The 15,052-nt window shown below is 41.6% G+C and overlaps 1 protein-coding gene across 49 annotated transcripts in view; it reads right to left on the minus strand.

The window, feature by feature from the left end:
• Positions 1 to 15,052, minus strand: part of Dock10 (dedicator of cytokinesis 10) — a 257,968-nt gene that overhangs the window by 132,134 nt on the left and 110,782 nt on the right. For 37 of the 49 annotated variants that reach the window (XR_015628577.1, XR_015628576.1, XR_015628575.1 and 34 more), the window contains exons 2-3: positions 14,320 to 14,439; positions 106 to 195 (exon numbers count right to left, since the gene is read on the minus strand). Coding sequence is in view for 41 of the 49 variants with exons in the window: in XM_087565508.1 (XP_087421634.1) it covers positions 106 to 195; positions 14,320 to 14,439 (210 nt within the window). In the remaining 8 variants the exon portion in view is untranslated. The remainder of the gene's footprint in view (positions 1 to 105; positions 196 to 14,319; positions 14,440 to 15,052) is intronic. The other 12 variants (XM_087565510.1, XM_087565522.1, XM_087565504.1 and 9 more) reach the window with 1 other exon arrangement.

Consider the following 15,052-nt stretch of genomic DNA (forward strand, 5'->3'; position numbering starts at 1 on the left):
CACGTGTAGGATAGTAGTATTAAGTAAGTTAAGATTGCCTGCTGTGGTGGCTGGGGGTGGGAGCAAACGTTTTCAGAGAGCAGTGAATGAAAACACCACATTTACCTCTTTCACCAGCAAACTTTCTGCCCTGTGCTCTGCTTCTTCTGGTACCGTGGAATATAGTGTTCGGATATCCCAAGAAACCGTGGCTGTCTGGGAGGAACAATGAAAAGAAATTAAGCCCTCCATCTTGAGAGCGCGGAGTGAATCACTACACCATAAACACCAGATCACGTTGTCATAGAGCTGGGCAGAGAGGCTTCCCCCACCCTTACTGCTTTAATCCCTGTAAAACTACAACAAGCCAAACAGCCTCAAAAACACAACTACGAGAATCCCCCTAGTTACTGCTTCATCTGCTCGAGTCAAAAGCTTTAAGATGAGTTTTATTACTGAGAGGGAACAAATGGAAACATCTGTGTTTGTGACTTGTTTCTGTTGGAATCTTTTGTTACTGGGCCTGCTGGTCATGCTAAGATAAATGTGAAATGAGTTTCAAAAACTTACAAAATCCTAGTGTAAATAGTAACATGCTAACTTTGCCCCTTTTAGGAAGAGTGTGTGTGTGTGTGTGTGTGTGTGTGTGTGTGTGTGTGTGTGGTATGTATACACACAGATGAGAAGTACAATAAATTTGGATTTTGAAAAAACAGGTCAAGTTTTCAATGTTATTTTCTGTTGAAATAATCAAGGGATTTTTCACAGATTCAAACGAATAGCTACTTAATAACATTCTATTAAATAGGTTCCCATAAACCAGTATGTAAAGTACATCTTGACACATTTAGAGTAGAATTTCAAAGGCTGTGTTCACTTGCTTTGTCTTCTGCTTTTGGTTTATACGTTTCCTAGTGATTGCATCACGGCCATGGGCTTCCTTCAGTCTGTACACTCTGATGGTTATGTGGCAAAGGACTGACGGTCCCACTCATGGTACCAACCACCGAGAGTTTTTATACCACACACATTCCCCCAAACACAAATGATTCCGAAGAGTTTCTGAGATGCAAACTATAGTTTATTTAAACTGGTCCTGAGGAAGGCATGCTTCTGGATTAGTGGTTGAAACAGGTACGAATCTCAAACCCCACTGTTGGTTTAGGAAAAATGGCTACACGAGGGGTCTTGGAGTTTTGTCTTCTGATTTCATGGGTGCTGCAGCCAGCTCGGCCAGCAATAGCTGTGTTGTGCGGATCATTCCTGATCTTAGACTTGGGATTTTCTCTGAATGTTCCCTTCAGCCCTAGTGCTAGTCCCATGTGAGAAAATAGTTTGTTGTCACTGCCATAACCTTCATGTTCAATAGAGCGCTTAGCTGGCTCTCTGTTGAATTTTCCGAGTGGATGTATGTAGTTTGTGTTCAGGGTAAGGACATGTGAATGTAGAGGAGAGCATTAGAGTTTCTCCTATGTGTGGGTGTGGCCAGTGGCTCAGTGGGTGCATGTGATTAGTGTAACACATGAGTGTGTCTATACAGTGAGTGCAGGTGTGCGGTTGTGGTTGTGCATAAGGGTGTGTTATTAGTGTGTGTACAGATACCGTAGGTATGCATGCTGTTCATGGGTGTATGTGTGTGCACCTGTATATGTCAACCTGTGCATTCCTGTGCACGTGTGAATGCATATGATACATGGAAGTGTCTTTGGGCGTATGTACACACTCATGCATGTAAGAAGCATGGGTTTCACCATGTGAAAGAGGAAGAATGTCATGTGAATCTAAGATCAGAGGATTAAAATAACAGGGAAAAAAGTGTTCCTGGCACTCCATTCAGTGAAAGTAATGCTCAGCTTGAAGTATAGCTCCAGGGCAAGCTCACCAAACTTCAGGACATCTTGGCTCCTATAGGAAAGAGGATGCTACAGCTGGACTGCCAATGTAAGCCTAGTATGGACAAAGAGAGCAAGTGTAGATCTTGTGGATGAAGCAGAAGTTTGCAGACAGACCAGGAAGTGGTTATTTCTGTGTAGAGTGCAGTGAAGTCAGGTTATCAATATCTGGACTCCTTTTGTTTCTAATTCCTTGTCTATTTCCACCTTCAAGTGGCTGCTTTGTTGTTAGTCTCTCTGTGAATACTAAGAACTCTGTCTAGACTGAGCCTTGAGGATTCTTATTTAGATGTCAGTGGTCCAGGAATGACTTTGGAAATACAGTTCACAGATACACAGGGCTACTTGCTTTGTTTTTAGAAAGTATTACAAATTAAGGTGACAAGTTTGTTTTCTATAACATAAAAAAAACCATATGTTCATATTGTTAAACAAAAGAAGGGTGTCAATATTTTTCCTTATTTCCAAAAATGATGACATTAGTTCCTTATTTTTATTTTCACTTATTAAATTACAGCTGTTCTAAAATATTCCTTAGGCCTGATGGGAAGTAGAGTATCATGATTCCAAACAAGGCTCAGAGTGACACCACAAACTTATTGTCCTCTTAGGATCACTACTTGGCTGTAAGAGTGAGTTACCTAACTGGTAACACAGTTTCAAGAGCTGGGTTCAGTATATAAGGATGTGCACTCACATGGCTATTTTGCTAGTGACCTAACAAAACAAAGCTAGACAAATACATAAGTTAATATCCATGTACAACACATGAGGCTAGAAATCACTCGTGTAGAGCAGGGAAACCCACCTCATTGTATGTACAGTGCTTGAAGGATCCCTGGTGCTCTATAGTCAGAAATGATAATGGTCCTGTATTAAATAAGACCACTGGAGTTGAGTCTTGCTCATGAAACACTGTGATAAATCCAGGACATTGTTTGCAACTTTTGTGTATGGCAAATACCTTGTACAACACAAATATGGCTTGACAATGGGGACGTGCATATGCATGTGTGTGCACACTGTAACATGCTAAGTCTCTCAGTATAGCACTGGAACATTTGTCTGAAACAACTACAAGGCCTCCATGAGGTTAAAACTCTCAAAACGTTGGTTCCTTTCCACTTATTTTATATTTGTTTAGAGTGCTTTTTGTTAGAGCACAAGGAACTTGCTCGAAATAGAAGGATAAAGAGTCCTACTTGTTAAGGGTATTAATACATTTAAAAAGAATTTCCTTTCTGAGAAGTCTGTGCTTTTAGACCGCTACAAATTGTCTTGGCCACAACAGACTTCCTGTTCTCTTTACCAAAGCCCTGTTCCACAATTGGTATAGTTCAGTAGCAAGGAACAGATCTCAGACAGCACTGGCACTCGGCCGAGCTCCTCATCTGGTGGCAAGAGTTTTATAAGGGCTGTATTATTGTTAGGCACTTGGAAAGGAAAGCTCCTTTGAACTGATGGCCTCAAGCCTGTGTTTGCAGTTTTAGGCCCACAGTATTCAGTGTCTTTGACTGTAGCCCTGGTGACTTTCTAGTTCCTTCTATGCTGCACCGAGTAGTCTTTGTGGTTTTGTTGCAGCAGCCGGATTAGACTTCAGCCTGAGTGCACAGAGGCCATTTCTTAGTTGATTAAATGCCACTGCTAAAGTCTGGGGTGGATTGTTTTACTATTGCAGGGCTGAGAAGGGTTCCTATGTCAGTCCCTATAGTAGGTCGCAGCTGTTTAAAGCAAGGACAGAAAAGATGGCCAGTTAAGGAAATCCATAAGTCCTAACAGATGTGAGCAGCTCCACAGTGAACAAGTAGCTCATGCTTAAGATCTGTCCTGGCTTAATTGTGACCTGAAAAGGAAAGGCCACATTGTTTAGGAGGTTAAGGCATCAATGTTGAGAGTTATTGGAGAAGACACATTTACCACATATACTTGCTTTAGCAATGCTTTTTACCACATTCAGAAAGTAACACCACGATTGTGGTTTTTTTCTCATTTATTGCTAACTATGTGAAAAATGTCTTTTTAATAACTTCACTGTGCTTTACAGGGAGTGTCTTCTAGTTCTGACAAAACCATAGAAGATAGGTTGCATAAACTGTGAGGAACCATCCATAAGTAGTGCAGTCGTGATCCAGCAAGGTGCAGCGTGACAACTTAGTCATTACCGTACTTAAGTCAGTCAGTAAGGGTCCAGGTCTTTTACCCTCAGACCAGCGAAGCACTGACGAAGCTCTTTCACCTTTTGCTGTGATTCAACTTCTAGACCAGTGCTGTGACCCTTTGATACAGTTCCTCATGTTGCGGTTGCCTCTAGTCATAAAATTATTTTGTTGCTGCTTCATAACTGCTTCTTTTTTTGCCACTGTTAGTAATCACAATGTAAATATCTGTTATGCAGGATAGAGAGCCACTGTTCTAGACTCAAGGGGCATCTTCCACTCCCTAGGGAAGTAAGGATGAAACATTCTTTTCTTTAACAATGACTTTTACTTGAGTTACTGCAGACTTACTGGAGTATCTACAATAATCTGATGCTTGTATAGCACGGTCAGATTTGGGTAGTTGCCATTTCTGTCTTTTTGAGCATTTTTTTTTTTTTTGAGAATCGCACGATTGCACATTCTGCCTAAGGAAAGATGTGAGCAGGGACAGAAACAAGCATTTCGTCAGCATACAGGCATGTGGGGCACCAGCAGGCTCCCTTGATCAGTTAGATCCAGGGCTTCCAGCTAAGCCCATCATACGGGAATCTGAGGAAGAAGCATGCTGGCTGTGATGGCCTCAGAAGAGCCCTGTGCTGACACAGTAGCCTGCCGACCCTGGCTGACTATCTGTGCCTTTTCCTACAGTGCAGTCCACACCCCCTTTTCCATACTGGTGTGGGGCTTATGGAGGCTCTTTGTATTTCTCTATCTCCATTCAAGAAATCCTTAACCTATGCTCTGTAGATTTCAGATTTCAAATAGGTACCAGTTCCTTTAAAAAAACCCACAAAACAAACAAACAAACAAACAAACAAACAAACAAACGAGAGCTAACTATGGTTCACCCAAAGCTCATCTCTTTCTTAAATGCTAAAATTTATTGTGTCATACAGAAAGGTAAGACATCGGACATTTTAAATCCCAAGACCACACAGTTGATTGATTAATCCATTCATTTTAAATGAGTGTTCTTAGTGTGTATAAGCAGGTGTGTGGGTTAATCTGGACCATCAACTTCATAGGATTTACAAGTCTCTGTACATCTGTGAGGGTTTCTCTAGATGCATTGGCCTCTAGGCCTACCTGACCTGTGAAGGATTATCTAGATCAGTTTAATTGAGGAAGGGACATCACCTTAAGTAAGGGTGGCACCTTCTGATGGGCTGGGGTTCCTGGAGTGAATAGAAAGGGGGAAGCAAGCTGAGCACTGGCATTCATCTCCCTGTGCTTCCTGACTGTGAATGCAGTGTGACCTGCTGGCCTCAAGCTCATGCGGCCAGGACTTCCCCACCATGGACTGTACCCTCAAACTGTAAGCCAAGATACACTTCCTTCCATAAGTGACTTTCCATTTTTTGGTGACTAATATAGCAGGTGTCATAAAAATCTGCTTTGGGAATAAATTGCAACGAGTAATGCAGTCAGGGACTGCAGAGATGGCTCAGTGATTAAGAGCACTGGCTGCTCTTCCAGAGGCCCCAGATTCTATTCCAAGCATCCCTATAACAGCTCACAATGGTCTGTATCTCCAGTTTCAGGGGATATGATGTCCTCTTCTAGACACTGCATATATGTGATGCACAAACATACATGTAGACAAAACACCAAAATACACAAAATTAAATAAATGAAATGCCATTAATGTTTTCATACTCTACATAATTCCTTCGGAAGTTTTAATTTATTCCCCTTAAGGCACTTGGACATATGTGTGTTTTAATGATACATTGTTATTCTATGACTATCTACACCTCCCCTAACCTTGTAACCTAGAACAACCTCCTTTAAACAGAGTATTATTTAGATAAATCAATCTATCATAGAACATATCACTTTGAAGGGCAAATTCCTGTGGACTCTGAGCACCCTCAGAGTTATGCAACCATCATCTCTATTTACATGTAGCATGTCTTCATCACGGCTCAAGAAATCATCTTTCCTAGCAGTCTGAACAGATTCCCCTTTCCTCAGTACCTGAGAAGTACCAAGCACTAATCTGCTTCCTATCCCTCAAGTTCCATTTAAGTGGAATCATATATATATATATATATATATATATATATATATATATATATATGGTTGGCACAGAACCTACTCTTTCTGAACAAAAGAGTCTTATATTCATCAGATTAGCTGCGTCTATTGGAGCGAGTCACTAATGGCTGGGCCTTCTCTCATGTGATGAGAACATAAGAAGAGTCACTAGACCCTTACCCAAGTGTCCAGCCAGTCCTTCCAGTGATTTGTACGTACTTCAGTCCTAATTGCATATGGCCTAAAGGTTTTACAGACACACTAGAGTATATAGGTGGAGGAGATAATGAGGGGTGCTCCATCTATGTGGCCATGGAGAAGCCATCCTCTATGCTGAGTGGAGACTTTCCAGTTCAGTAGCTTTTGGGTCACCTATGCTCTTACCAAACCTTCTCGCTCGTGGTCCGTAATGAAACCCAATAGGCTCAATGACTCCAAGGGAAATCGGACTTTCATTTGTCCTTGGGTCTTATGAGGAGGGAGTGATGTTACTTCATCTCCCCAGGGAAAATATTCTTGAAACAGTCATCTTCTGTGACTGGCATAGCATGACACATTAGAAGTTCATCCGAATTGTAGCATGTATACATATGCCATTCCTTATTATTATTGAATATGCCAAACTCTTTTTAGTTTTCAGTTGGTAGACATTTGGATTGTTTCCATTTGGGGGCTATGTTTCTGTGAACATGTATGTATAAAGCTTCATGTGGACATGCATTCTGGGTACAATGAAACACAGAGAGGGCTTCTACATACATTCTTTAAAACCAAGAGCTACAATTGCATCACTACCCTAATTTTGTTATTTTCATTTGTTATCCTTTTAAATTAATATGTATTAATTATTCAAAGAGACCTCATTACAACTCCATTTATGTGTACAATATACTTTGATCATTTTCAACCTCACTATTTCCCCTTTTGGTTCTCTCCCATTCCCTTCTAAATACCCCATAGTTCCCTTTTTATTTCACATCTTTCCTCTCAGGATTTAATATGAGAGAAAGCATACAATAGTTGTCTTTGTAAGACTGATGGTGATGTCCAGTTACATGCATTTTCCTGGAAATAACATAATGTCATTGTTTGCTGCTAAATAACACTACATTGACTTTTTGATGGCATCATTCACAGGGAGATTGGAGGACTTAATGTTTACTCCTGCTTGGAGGCCCCAGTTCTTTTCCAAGCATCTGGCATGTAGCAGCATATTATTTAGAAGGAAACAAAGAGTGAAAGTCAAGGTGCTTATGGTTGAATTTTGTCTTCAGATGCTTGTATCACTGGTCAGGGGCCTTTCCATTAGAATGAGAGGGATGTTATAAGTCAGAAAGAATCTAATTGAACACAAGCTATTACTTAGCTTTTAAATCACAATTGCAATGTCTTTACACAGATATTATGAGCCATTTAAAGTTTGCTTTTCCTATTCAAAAGCCACAGATTTAAAAGAATCTTGATTCCTGTAAAATATTGTGTTTCAAATGAAAAGAAAACTCATGACCTTTTTGCTTTGTAACTTTAACCATAGCAAGGTCTTTGAACTTCCTCTCCTAGAAGGGCCCATGTGGTAAAGTCTGGAAGTCCCCAAATACCAGTTGTTTTCAATTGCTAAAAATATACTATGAAAAACTGTGAGCCTTGACACATGATGAAATGTGTCATTCAGTTCTGGCAGTCGCCAATGACAACTACAAGATGAACTTGAGTGTCCTAGAACACTAATCTGAACGCTTCCTAAGAAGATGGACTTTGAGGAAATGTGGTGACTTATTCGACAGGCTACTTGACCCACTGCATAGACTGCACAGAACTATAATTTTGAATGTGGCTCTTCTGGTGGTGGAAAGTCCAGCTATTTAAGTGCGAGCACTGTCTCCTGCTCATATTGGCATTCTGACTATATATGCAGAGCTCACCAAAGGTAGTTCTTGAAGTTGAACTTCAATAGAGCAGTGTCTAAATAGGCAGCACTGGCAAAGGTGCAGACTGTAGTGTTCCTCATTTTTAAATATCTGAACTCCATTGTTTAAGTGATTCTATCCCTAGCTTCTGCACCTTCAGCCCAGCCAGAAAGTCATCTATGGCTCTGTCACCTTCATTTCTACTGTGAGTCATCACGCATTGTTCTTTGTGTCCTTGAAAGTCTTCTTCAGCTTCCCCTTCCCCCACTACATCCCTTAAACTACTTTACTGAGTCACACATTGATGACCAACTCTATTTTTGGTCTGTTTCTAGGACTACCAACTTCAAAATGTACAGATAAGATCAACATAACAAAATCAGTGATGAAGCTGTACATGTCTTTGCATACACGGATATTTAATTCATGTGTGTATACTGGTTTTTACAGCACAAGATAATGATGGATGTGGTGCAGAAGTTTATGTTGTCTGGTCCCTGAATCCACATGGCAGACGAATAATTTCTGCCCAGTACACCAAGATGAAGAAGAGCGCTTTAGCTCAGTTTGACAGACTCTTTTGAATGCCCACGAGTGATAGAGTGTGTTGGGCATTGGATCTATGGAGATGAACTAATTTCTTCCTTCCCTGGTAACAGAAATCATTCAAAATTAGTACATTAAAGTGTCTGAAGGAGGAAGCTAGCTTTGCTGATGTCAACTGTGTACCAGGCACTCTCCTAGACAGAGAGGTCTCTAGAGAGGAGAGGATCGAGCTTTTCAGCGTCTTTCTTTTAAGGCGTTATGATGATTTATGTCCAAGAGGAGAATTTCTTAACCTTCATTTTCTCATCATTGAGCTGAGGCAATGATCCTATTCCTTTTTAACTCAAGACTTTTACTTCCTGAATGACCTTTGATTCCAAAGGATTTCAAAGAATCAAAGTTATTTCCTAAAATAACAACCTGATGGCTTCTGAAACAAGATTCATGAAATTTATTTTGTTATTTATGTTTTTCGTCTTTCTTTATTTTTCATGTGTGGGTGTGGTACATGTATGTGTATTTGCATGTTTTGCATATCTGTATATGCATGTGAAGGCCAAAGGCTGATATAAGGAATTGTTTTCCCACTGCTCCTCTACAGTAGTCCTTGAAGCCCAGAATTCAGCAATCTAGCTAGTCTTGTCTTATTCAGCTAAGGCTACATTTGCCAGCAGACCACCATGCCCTTCTGAAATTTCCTTGGCTTGCTGGTATCCAAACTCGGGTCCTCATGCTTATGAGGCAAGCACCTTAACCACCGAACCCTTTTTCCAGTCCCTAAATGTATCACTGCCCTTGCTCTGTGCCAAGTGCTACATTGGTTGCTTACAATGAGAAGGGAAGAAGATCTGTTTAGGCTGTGGAGCTGTAGGGTGGTGAGAAGCGGGTGCTAGGAAGGCAATACAAAGAAAATTGAAAGTGATGGTGCAGCTCAGTGGTCGAGTGCCTGCTGTATGTTGATGGAGGCCTGGTTTGCATTCCAGAACCACAAAGGGAAAAGCAAGGAAGCAAGGAAAGAAAAGTGGAAATGTTTTCAAGTAGTAACGGGTGCTCGTCAGTGAAACAGCAGGTGTTGTGATGGAAATAAAATCTGATGCAGGAGGAGAGAAGGCTGGAGATCAACAAGTCTTCTTTACAGAGGTCACATTTACAGCCAAGTCACAGATGAATCTCAGGGGCCTGGTGGATAAGAAAGTCAAGTCCCACAGAGGTGAAGTGTTTGCTAAGTGTGAGAACTGAATGAAAGTCTGGTGCTCTCTGTATGGTGATCCAGTGACCAGGCTGGGAGACAGGAGCCTGGGGAGCATCAGGAGTTAGTGGCAGTGGGAAGAGCAGAGGGTGGGGTTTCATGGGGGAAGACTCTCCGTAGAGGCATGAGGCTGTATGCTTGTGACTCTGAAGGCTTCTCGTGAGTTGAATGTGAATGAATCAGTACGTCCACAAAGAAAGCGAAAAGACCTGCCGGAAGTCATTCTGGGAAGCTAGGCAAGAAATGATGGCAGGACCTCACGCCATCAGAGTGAAGAGGCAAAAAGTTCATGCTTGCAGTATAAGAACACTGCATGGCAAGACAAATGTTTTCTTTTGGGGGGATCAAATGCCAGACACAGTTGCTGTTTCTTGGTATTTAACCACAAGCATTATCAACAGCCTTTCTGGTTATCCATATTAGGGCACGAGTTGGTAAAGCTTAAGACTCCTGCTTCCCTTGTCTGTCTCACTCCTCTTGGAAGTATTGCTCTATATTCTGCACCGTGGGTGCTGAATAAATATTGATTAAACAAAGCAAGTGATGAATCACGTCGGCAGGAAGTGTGGGTGCTTGGAACCATAGGAACAGGAGTGAGCCGGGTCTTCTCATCTGAAGAGCGAGCGTCCTGGTTACTGAAGCTTGGAAGGACAGGTGGGAGTTATAAGATCCTGCATACTCCATCCGTTAGGATTAGTCTGCTCACTTTATTATTGTCAGTTCTGCTCCGCTGGGTGAAAACTGTCCAGACACACCGCAGAGACTCCCGAGGCTCTAGCAGAGTCAAGGAAAAGACACTCTTTCTAGGAGCATTGTACGTTGGTTTTTTGTGGTGGGCAACATTCCCATGAGAGAGGCTGCAAATGGGGCAGATGATGCCAGGGAATATGTGTACTCCATATAAAGCATAAAAGAACTGTTTGGAACAAATATCATTATATTTTATCAGGGTGATTTATGTGTATTTTGCATGCATGCATGGGGCAGGGGCAGGGGAGGTGTGTGCACATGCAAGCACACTGTATGTACAGGATCAGAAGATGTTTTTTAGAGTCTGTGATGGTTAGGTATTGTGTCAATGTGACACAATATAGAATCCTTCGGGAAGATTCTTAATGGGGAATGATCTAGATCAAGGTGGTCCTGTGGGATGTCTATGGGGTCCTATTTTGATTGCTATTAATCAATATATAAAGACTGAGTCCATTGCAGGCAATGTCCTTTCATGAGCTGGATCCTAAACTGTACTAGAGTGAAGAAGACTAGTTGAGTGTAGATGCTAGCTGCAAGGGAGAGCCCAGGCATTTATTCTCAGCTCTTGGCTGTAGATGCTGTGCTTTAAGTTCCTGCCATGATGTCCTCATGGCAATGGACAATCCTGGAATTGTAAGCCCTTTCTTCCACTAGGATGCTTTTGGTCAGGATGTCTTATGATGACAACAGAAATTAAACTAAGACAGTGCTGGATGTCCAACTGAAACTTCTGCAACTGTGTAGAGCCCTTTCTTTGCAGCATGAAAGCACTGGCAATGATCAAATAAACCGGCTCAAGTGCTTGAGTAAAACTTGGCTCATGGATACCACGACGTGCATGTCACATTGTTTTCATTTGTTACCAACAAGATTTTTTCCCCCTTCAACTATTTAAATCAACAATTCTTAGCTCATGGGACATACAAAAATAGGCAGCATACGTCCCATGGGATCTAGAGTTCTAAGTCAAAATGCATAAGACAAGAAAGAGTACGGACCAAGAAAGAGTAAGAAAAGCTTGTCAGACAATGACTAAAATCCCTGGCAATTTTATACTAATATGGTGTTCGATACTGCTTATTATCAATTACTTAATACAAATGAAAATTCAGTCATTAGGAAATGCCATTTTCTGACAATAAGATTAGGGGCCATTGTATATCTCTTGAGTGTACTAACTGGGTGCTTTTCTCCAAGCTGGCCTGTGGCTATTTCTAAACCCCATTACATGTTGTCCACAAGGAAGCTACATGTGTTGTTAATAGGAAACTCTGGTCATTTATTCTAGGAACAGGCCAGTGACTTGCTGCTTGCATTTAGAAAAATATGCAAAAGCTTTGTCTCATCCCTGGGCAATTTTGTCTCAGACCATTCCTTATGCTGTCTTAGTCATCTGACCTGAGAGCTATCATAACTTTCTTCCTACCCTGCTAAGAGCATAAAATGGTCACTTCTTGGCTTTTAGTGTATCTGCTTCTCCTGGAGTAATCAGAGCTCAGCTTGAATGTCACCAATCGGAGTGGCTGACCAATTACCTAGTCTAACTCAGTTCTTCCTGAGACAGTTTCCATCCCATTGCCCTATTTTTACCTTAAAAAAATCTTTATTTTCTTAATTAATTTGTTGATCAGTTTTATCATCTTTTCCTCACATATCAGTAAGATGCCCCGGGTCCTTAGAACCAAGACATTTTCATTCAATCATTGCTGTCTCTTAATTCAGAACAAAATATTAGAAAAATATTCAGTATTTTATATCCCATACTTATTGAATACGTAAAGAATATAGTTAGGGATTTGCGAGGAAACAGTAGGGTAGGAATAGTGCTGGTCTTTGACGTTGGTGGGCTTGTAAGTGGCTGTGGGGATGAAGTAGGCTGGGGTAGGAGATCAGAAGACTCCCTGTGGGAAAGCGTTCTTTCCTTCCACTGTGTATATTCTGGGAATCAAACTAGGATCCTTAGACTTGGCTGCAATCCTCTTTCCTCAGTGATCCACCTAGTTGGCCTTATACCGTCATTATGAAGGCATAAGGAACCACACATGGGATTTGAGCAGGCACATGATAAAATATTCCTGTGGACTAATTGGAGTGGGGGAATATACAATGAAAGGCTCCATTTATACTGACAAGGACGGCAAAGGAAGAAAAAAAACTCAGAAACAATGTTTAACTGAGGGTGAACAGATGACAAGAGTGGAGTTCAAATTCAGAGCAACATGGAGTCCCGCTGTGCATCCCCACCCTCTCTGTGTGCTGGAGAAGCTCTGAAAGTGGTACCTGACATATTTCTGAATGGTAGAGGTAGGAGAAAAGACGCTCCAAGATTTATGAATTTTGATGTTATCTGACAGAAAGGTTTTTGGGTTCATTTATCTCCAGGCTAAAGGATCAAAATAAGGATGTGGAATTAAAAAAAGAAGAAGAGGAAGAAGGTAGTTTAACTTCTTGTTGCAGTTCAAGTCCCAGTCCAACCACAGAAATGAGATCTACAGAGATAAACCTCTCTCAGGATGTGCCAACACTAAGTGGAAGCCATTTTAAACATTGCAAATCAGACTGGAAGAATTAATTATTCTTCTCATGCCTGCATCTGCTTCCTTTCTTCCAGTGTTATCCATACTTGGACCAGAAAAGTCCTAATTCCATCTCCTGTCTTCCTTTTTGCATTCTAGCAGACACAGGTCCTCAAGCATTTCAGGCAAACCCTCTACCAATTTAACTGTATCTGTAGGCCTATCATTTTCCTGTAACTTCTTTTTCCTAAGTCCAACAAACAAACAAACAACAAAACAAAAACAAAAAAACCTCCCGTGAAGCCAGAAGCTGTATCTGTCCCCAGGGGTGAGAGAGGATGCTGAAGCCATCTTAGTAAATTGTGGAAACTAGGCCCTACTCCCTGAGAGAGAAACACAAGGGCACAGCCTACCCTTCAGGATTACCCTCCAGCTGCCGTCTCCTTCACACTATTAAAGTCTGAGAGGTCTGAGACTACCTTTCTATCAGGAACAAACTGGGAAAGGTTACCAACTGCCCAGGGCAACTTCTGTCTGAATATCCATTTACTGACAGTGTTCCGATGGTCCAGATGAGTACAAGCAGTATAACTGAATACTCGGGGCATACTAGTGTTCATCACCTACAACATTATCATCCTTATCTTCAATATCAATTTCCTTTCCTTCTCTCTGGGTCTATCTCGATGACTTGAAGCTGACTGATGAATTAGGCTGGGCATCCAGCTCCTCGAATCTTCCCGTTTCTATCTCCCCAGCACTGGGTATGTGTTATGTACCAGACATCTTTATGTAGGTTCTGGGGAAACAGATTCATGTCCTTATGCTTACATGGTAAACTCTACACTCAATGGGCTATGTCTCTTTTTTTCACTCACTTATTCTCTCTACTAACTTCAGGAGCATCTCAAGTGTCCTGTCCCAAGAGGAACATATCTTATATTGTAAATCATTCCACAAAGATGTTCCTGTTTTGAGCCTAAGTCTCACCATCTCCTGAATCAAGATTCATGGTGGTTTTAAATAATTGCCTCTTTTGTACACTTTCTTCTGGCCGAAGAAGAGCCTTGGACATTGATGGAAATCTGAGCAGCGCTAACTGGACTCAGAAGTCCATGTGTTTTTGCTTCGGTTCCTTGTGTCCACTGTTGAGCGTCACATTGGCTCCTTCAAAGAGTGTTCTTCTGCAATGATGGGAGACAGAGTAGCCATAGGAAAGAAGAAGGACATGAGGCCACTTACTGAGAAGTCATCACTGGGGAAGAACAGAAGGTCCTGAAGAGCATCATCCCGGTAAGTCTTTTCAAGTTCTTCAATGACAGTTTCATAATCCAAAGGCTCCAAAAGCCTGGGCTTTTCCTGCTGTGGGAAAGAAAACAACAAGACAGAACAAAACAGAGTTAAGCATCGTGTGTATCATCTTGCTTCTTTCCTGTGACTGCTTCAGTTTCAATTTTTAGCTGTCACTGAAGCGCTGGTATCACATGACATCACATGGTCCTTCCAATGAGGTCCCATACAGACTCAAGGAAGTTGGTATGAAGCCACAGAACCACACGGTGATTATTTCCAGATTGGAAATAAAGTGAGGAGACCCTAAACTACCTGACAGCTCCCTGAGTAATTCAAGCTGCTTGTACCGACAGGGACGGGAGAGACGTTCATGTAGACTTGATCTTTTCCACACTGGAAAGGGCTGCTTACTCGGTATAGTGTTATGACAATGATCCGCAAAGCTTGAGCTGAGTCTGCTGAGTCTGTGAGTCCTACTTAGGTCAGATTGCAAACTTTGGCAACCTGCTAGGAACCAAACTATTGCAGGCTGTCTTTGTTGTCAGTGAAGCACAGATCTCATGTCAGAACTAATTGCTTGGCTCTGAGCTTCTTTGCCTCTACAGAGGGAAGCAGGATCAGTCTTACTGGGATAGAACAATTGAACTATGAGAGATACACTGTGGTAAAAATGGGCACACCT

Source organism: Rattus norvegicus, chromosome 9 (assembly GCF_021556685.1).
Source record: "Rattus norvegicus strain SHRSP/BbbUtx chromosome 9, alternate assembly SHRSP_T2T, whole genome shotgun sequence".
Lineage (NCBI taxonomy): Eukaryota > Metazoa > Chordata > Mammalia > Rodentia > Muridae > Rattus > Rattus norvegicus.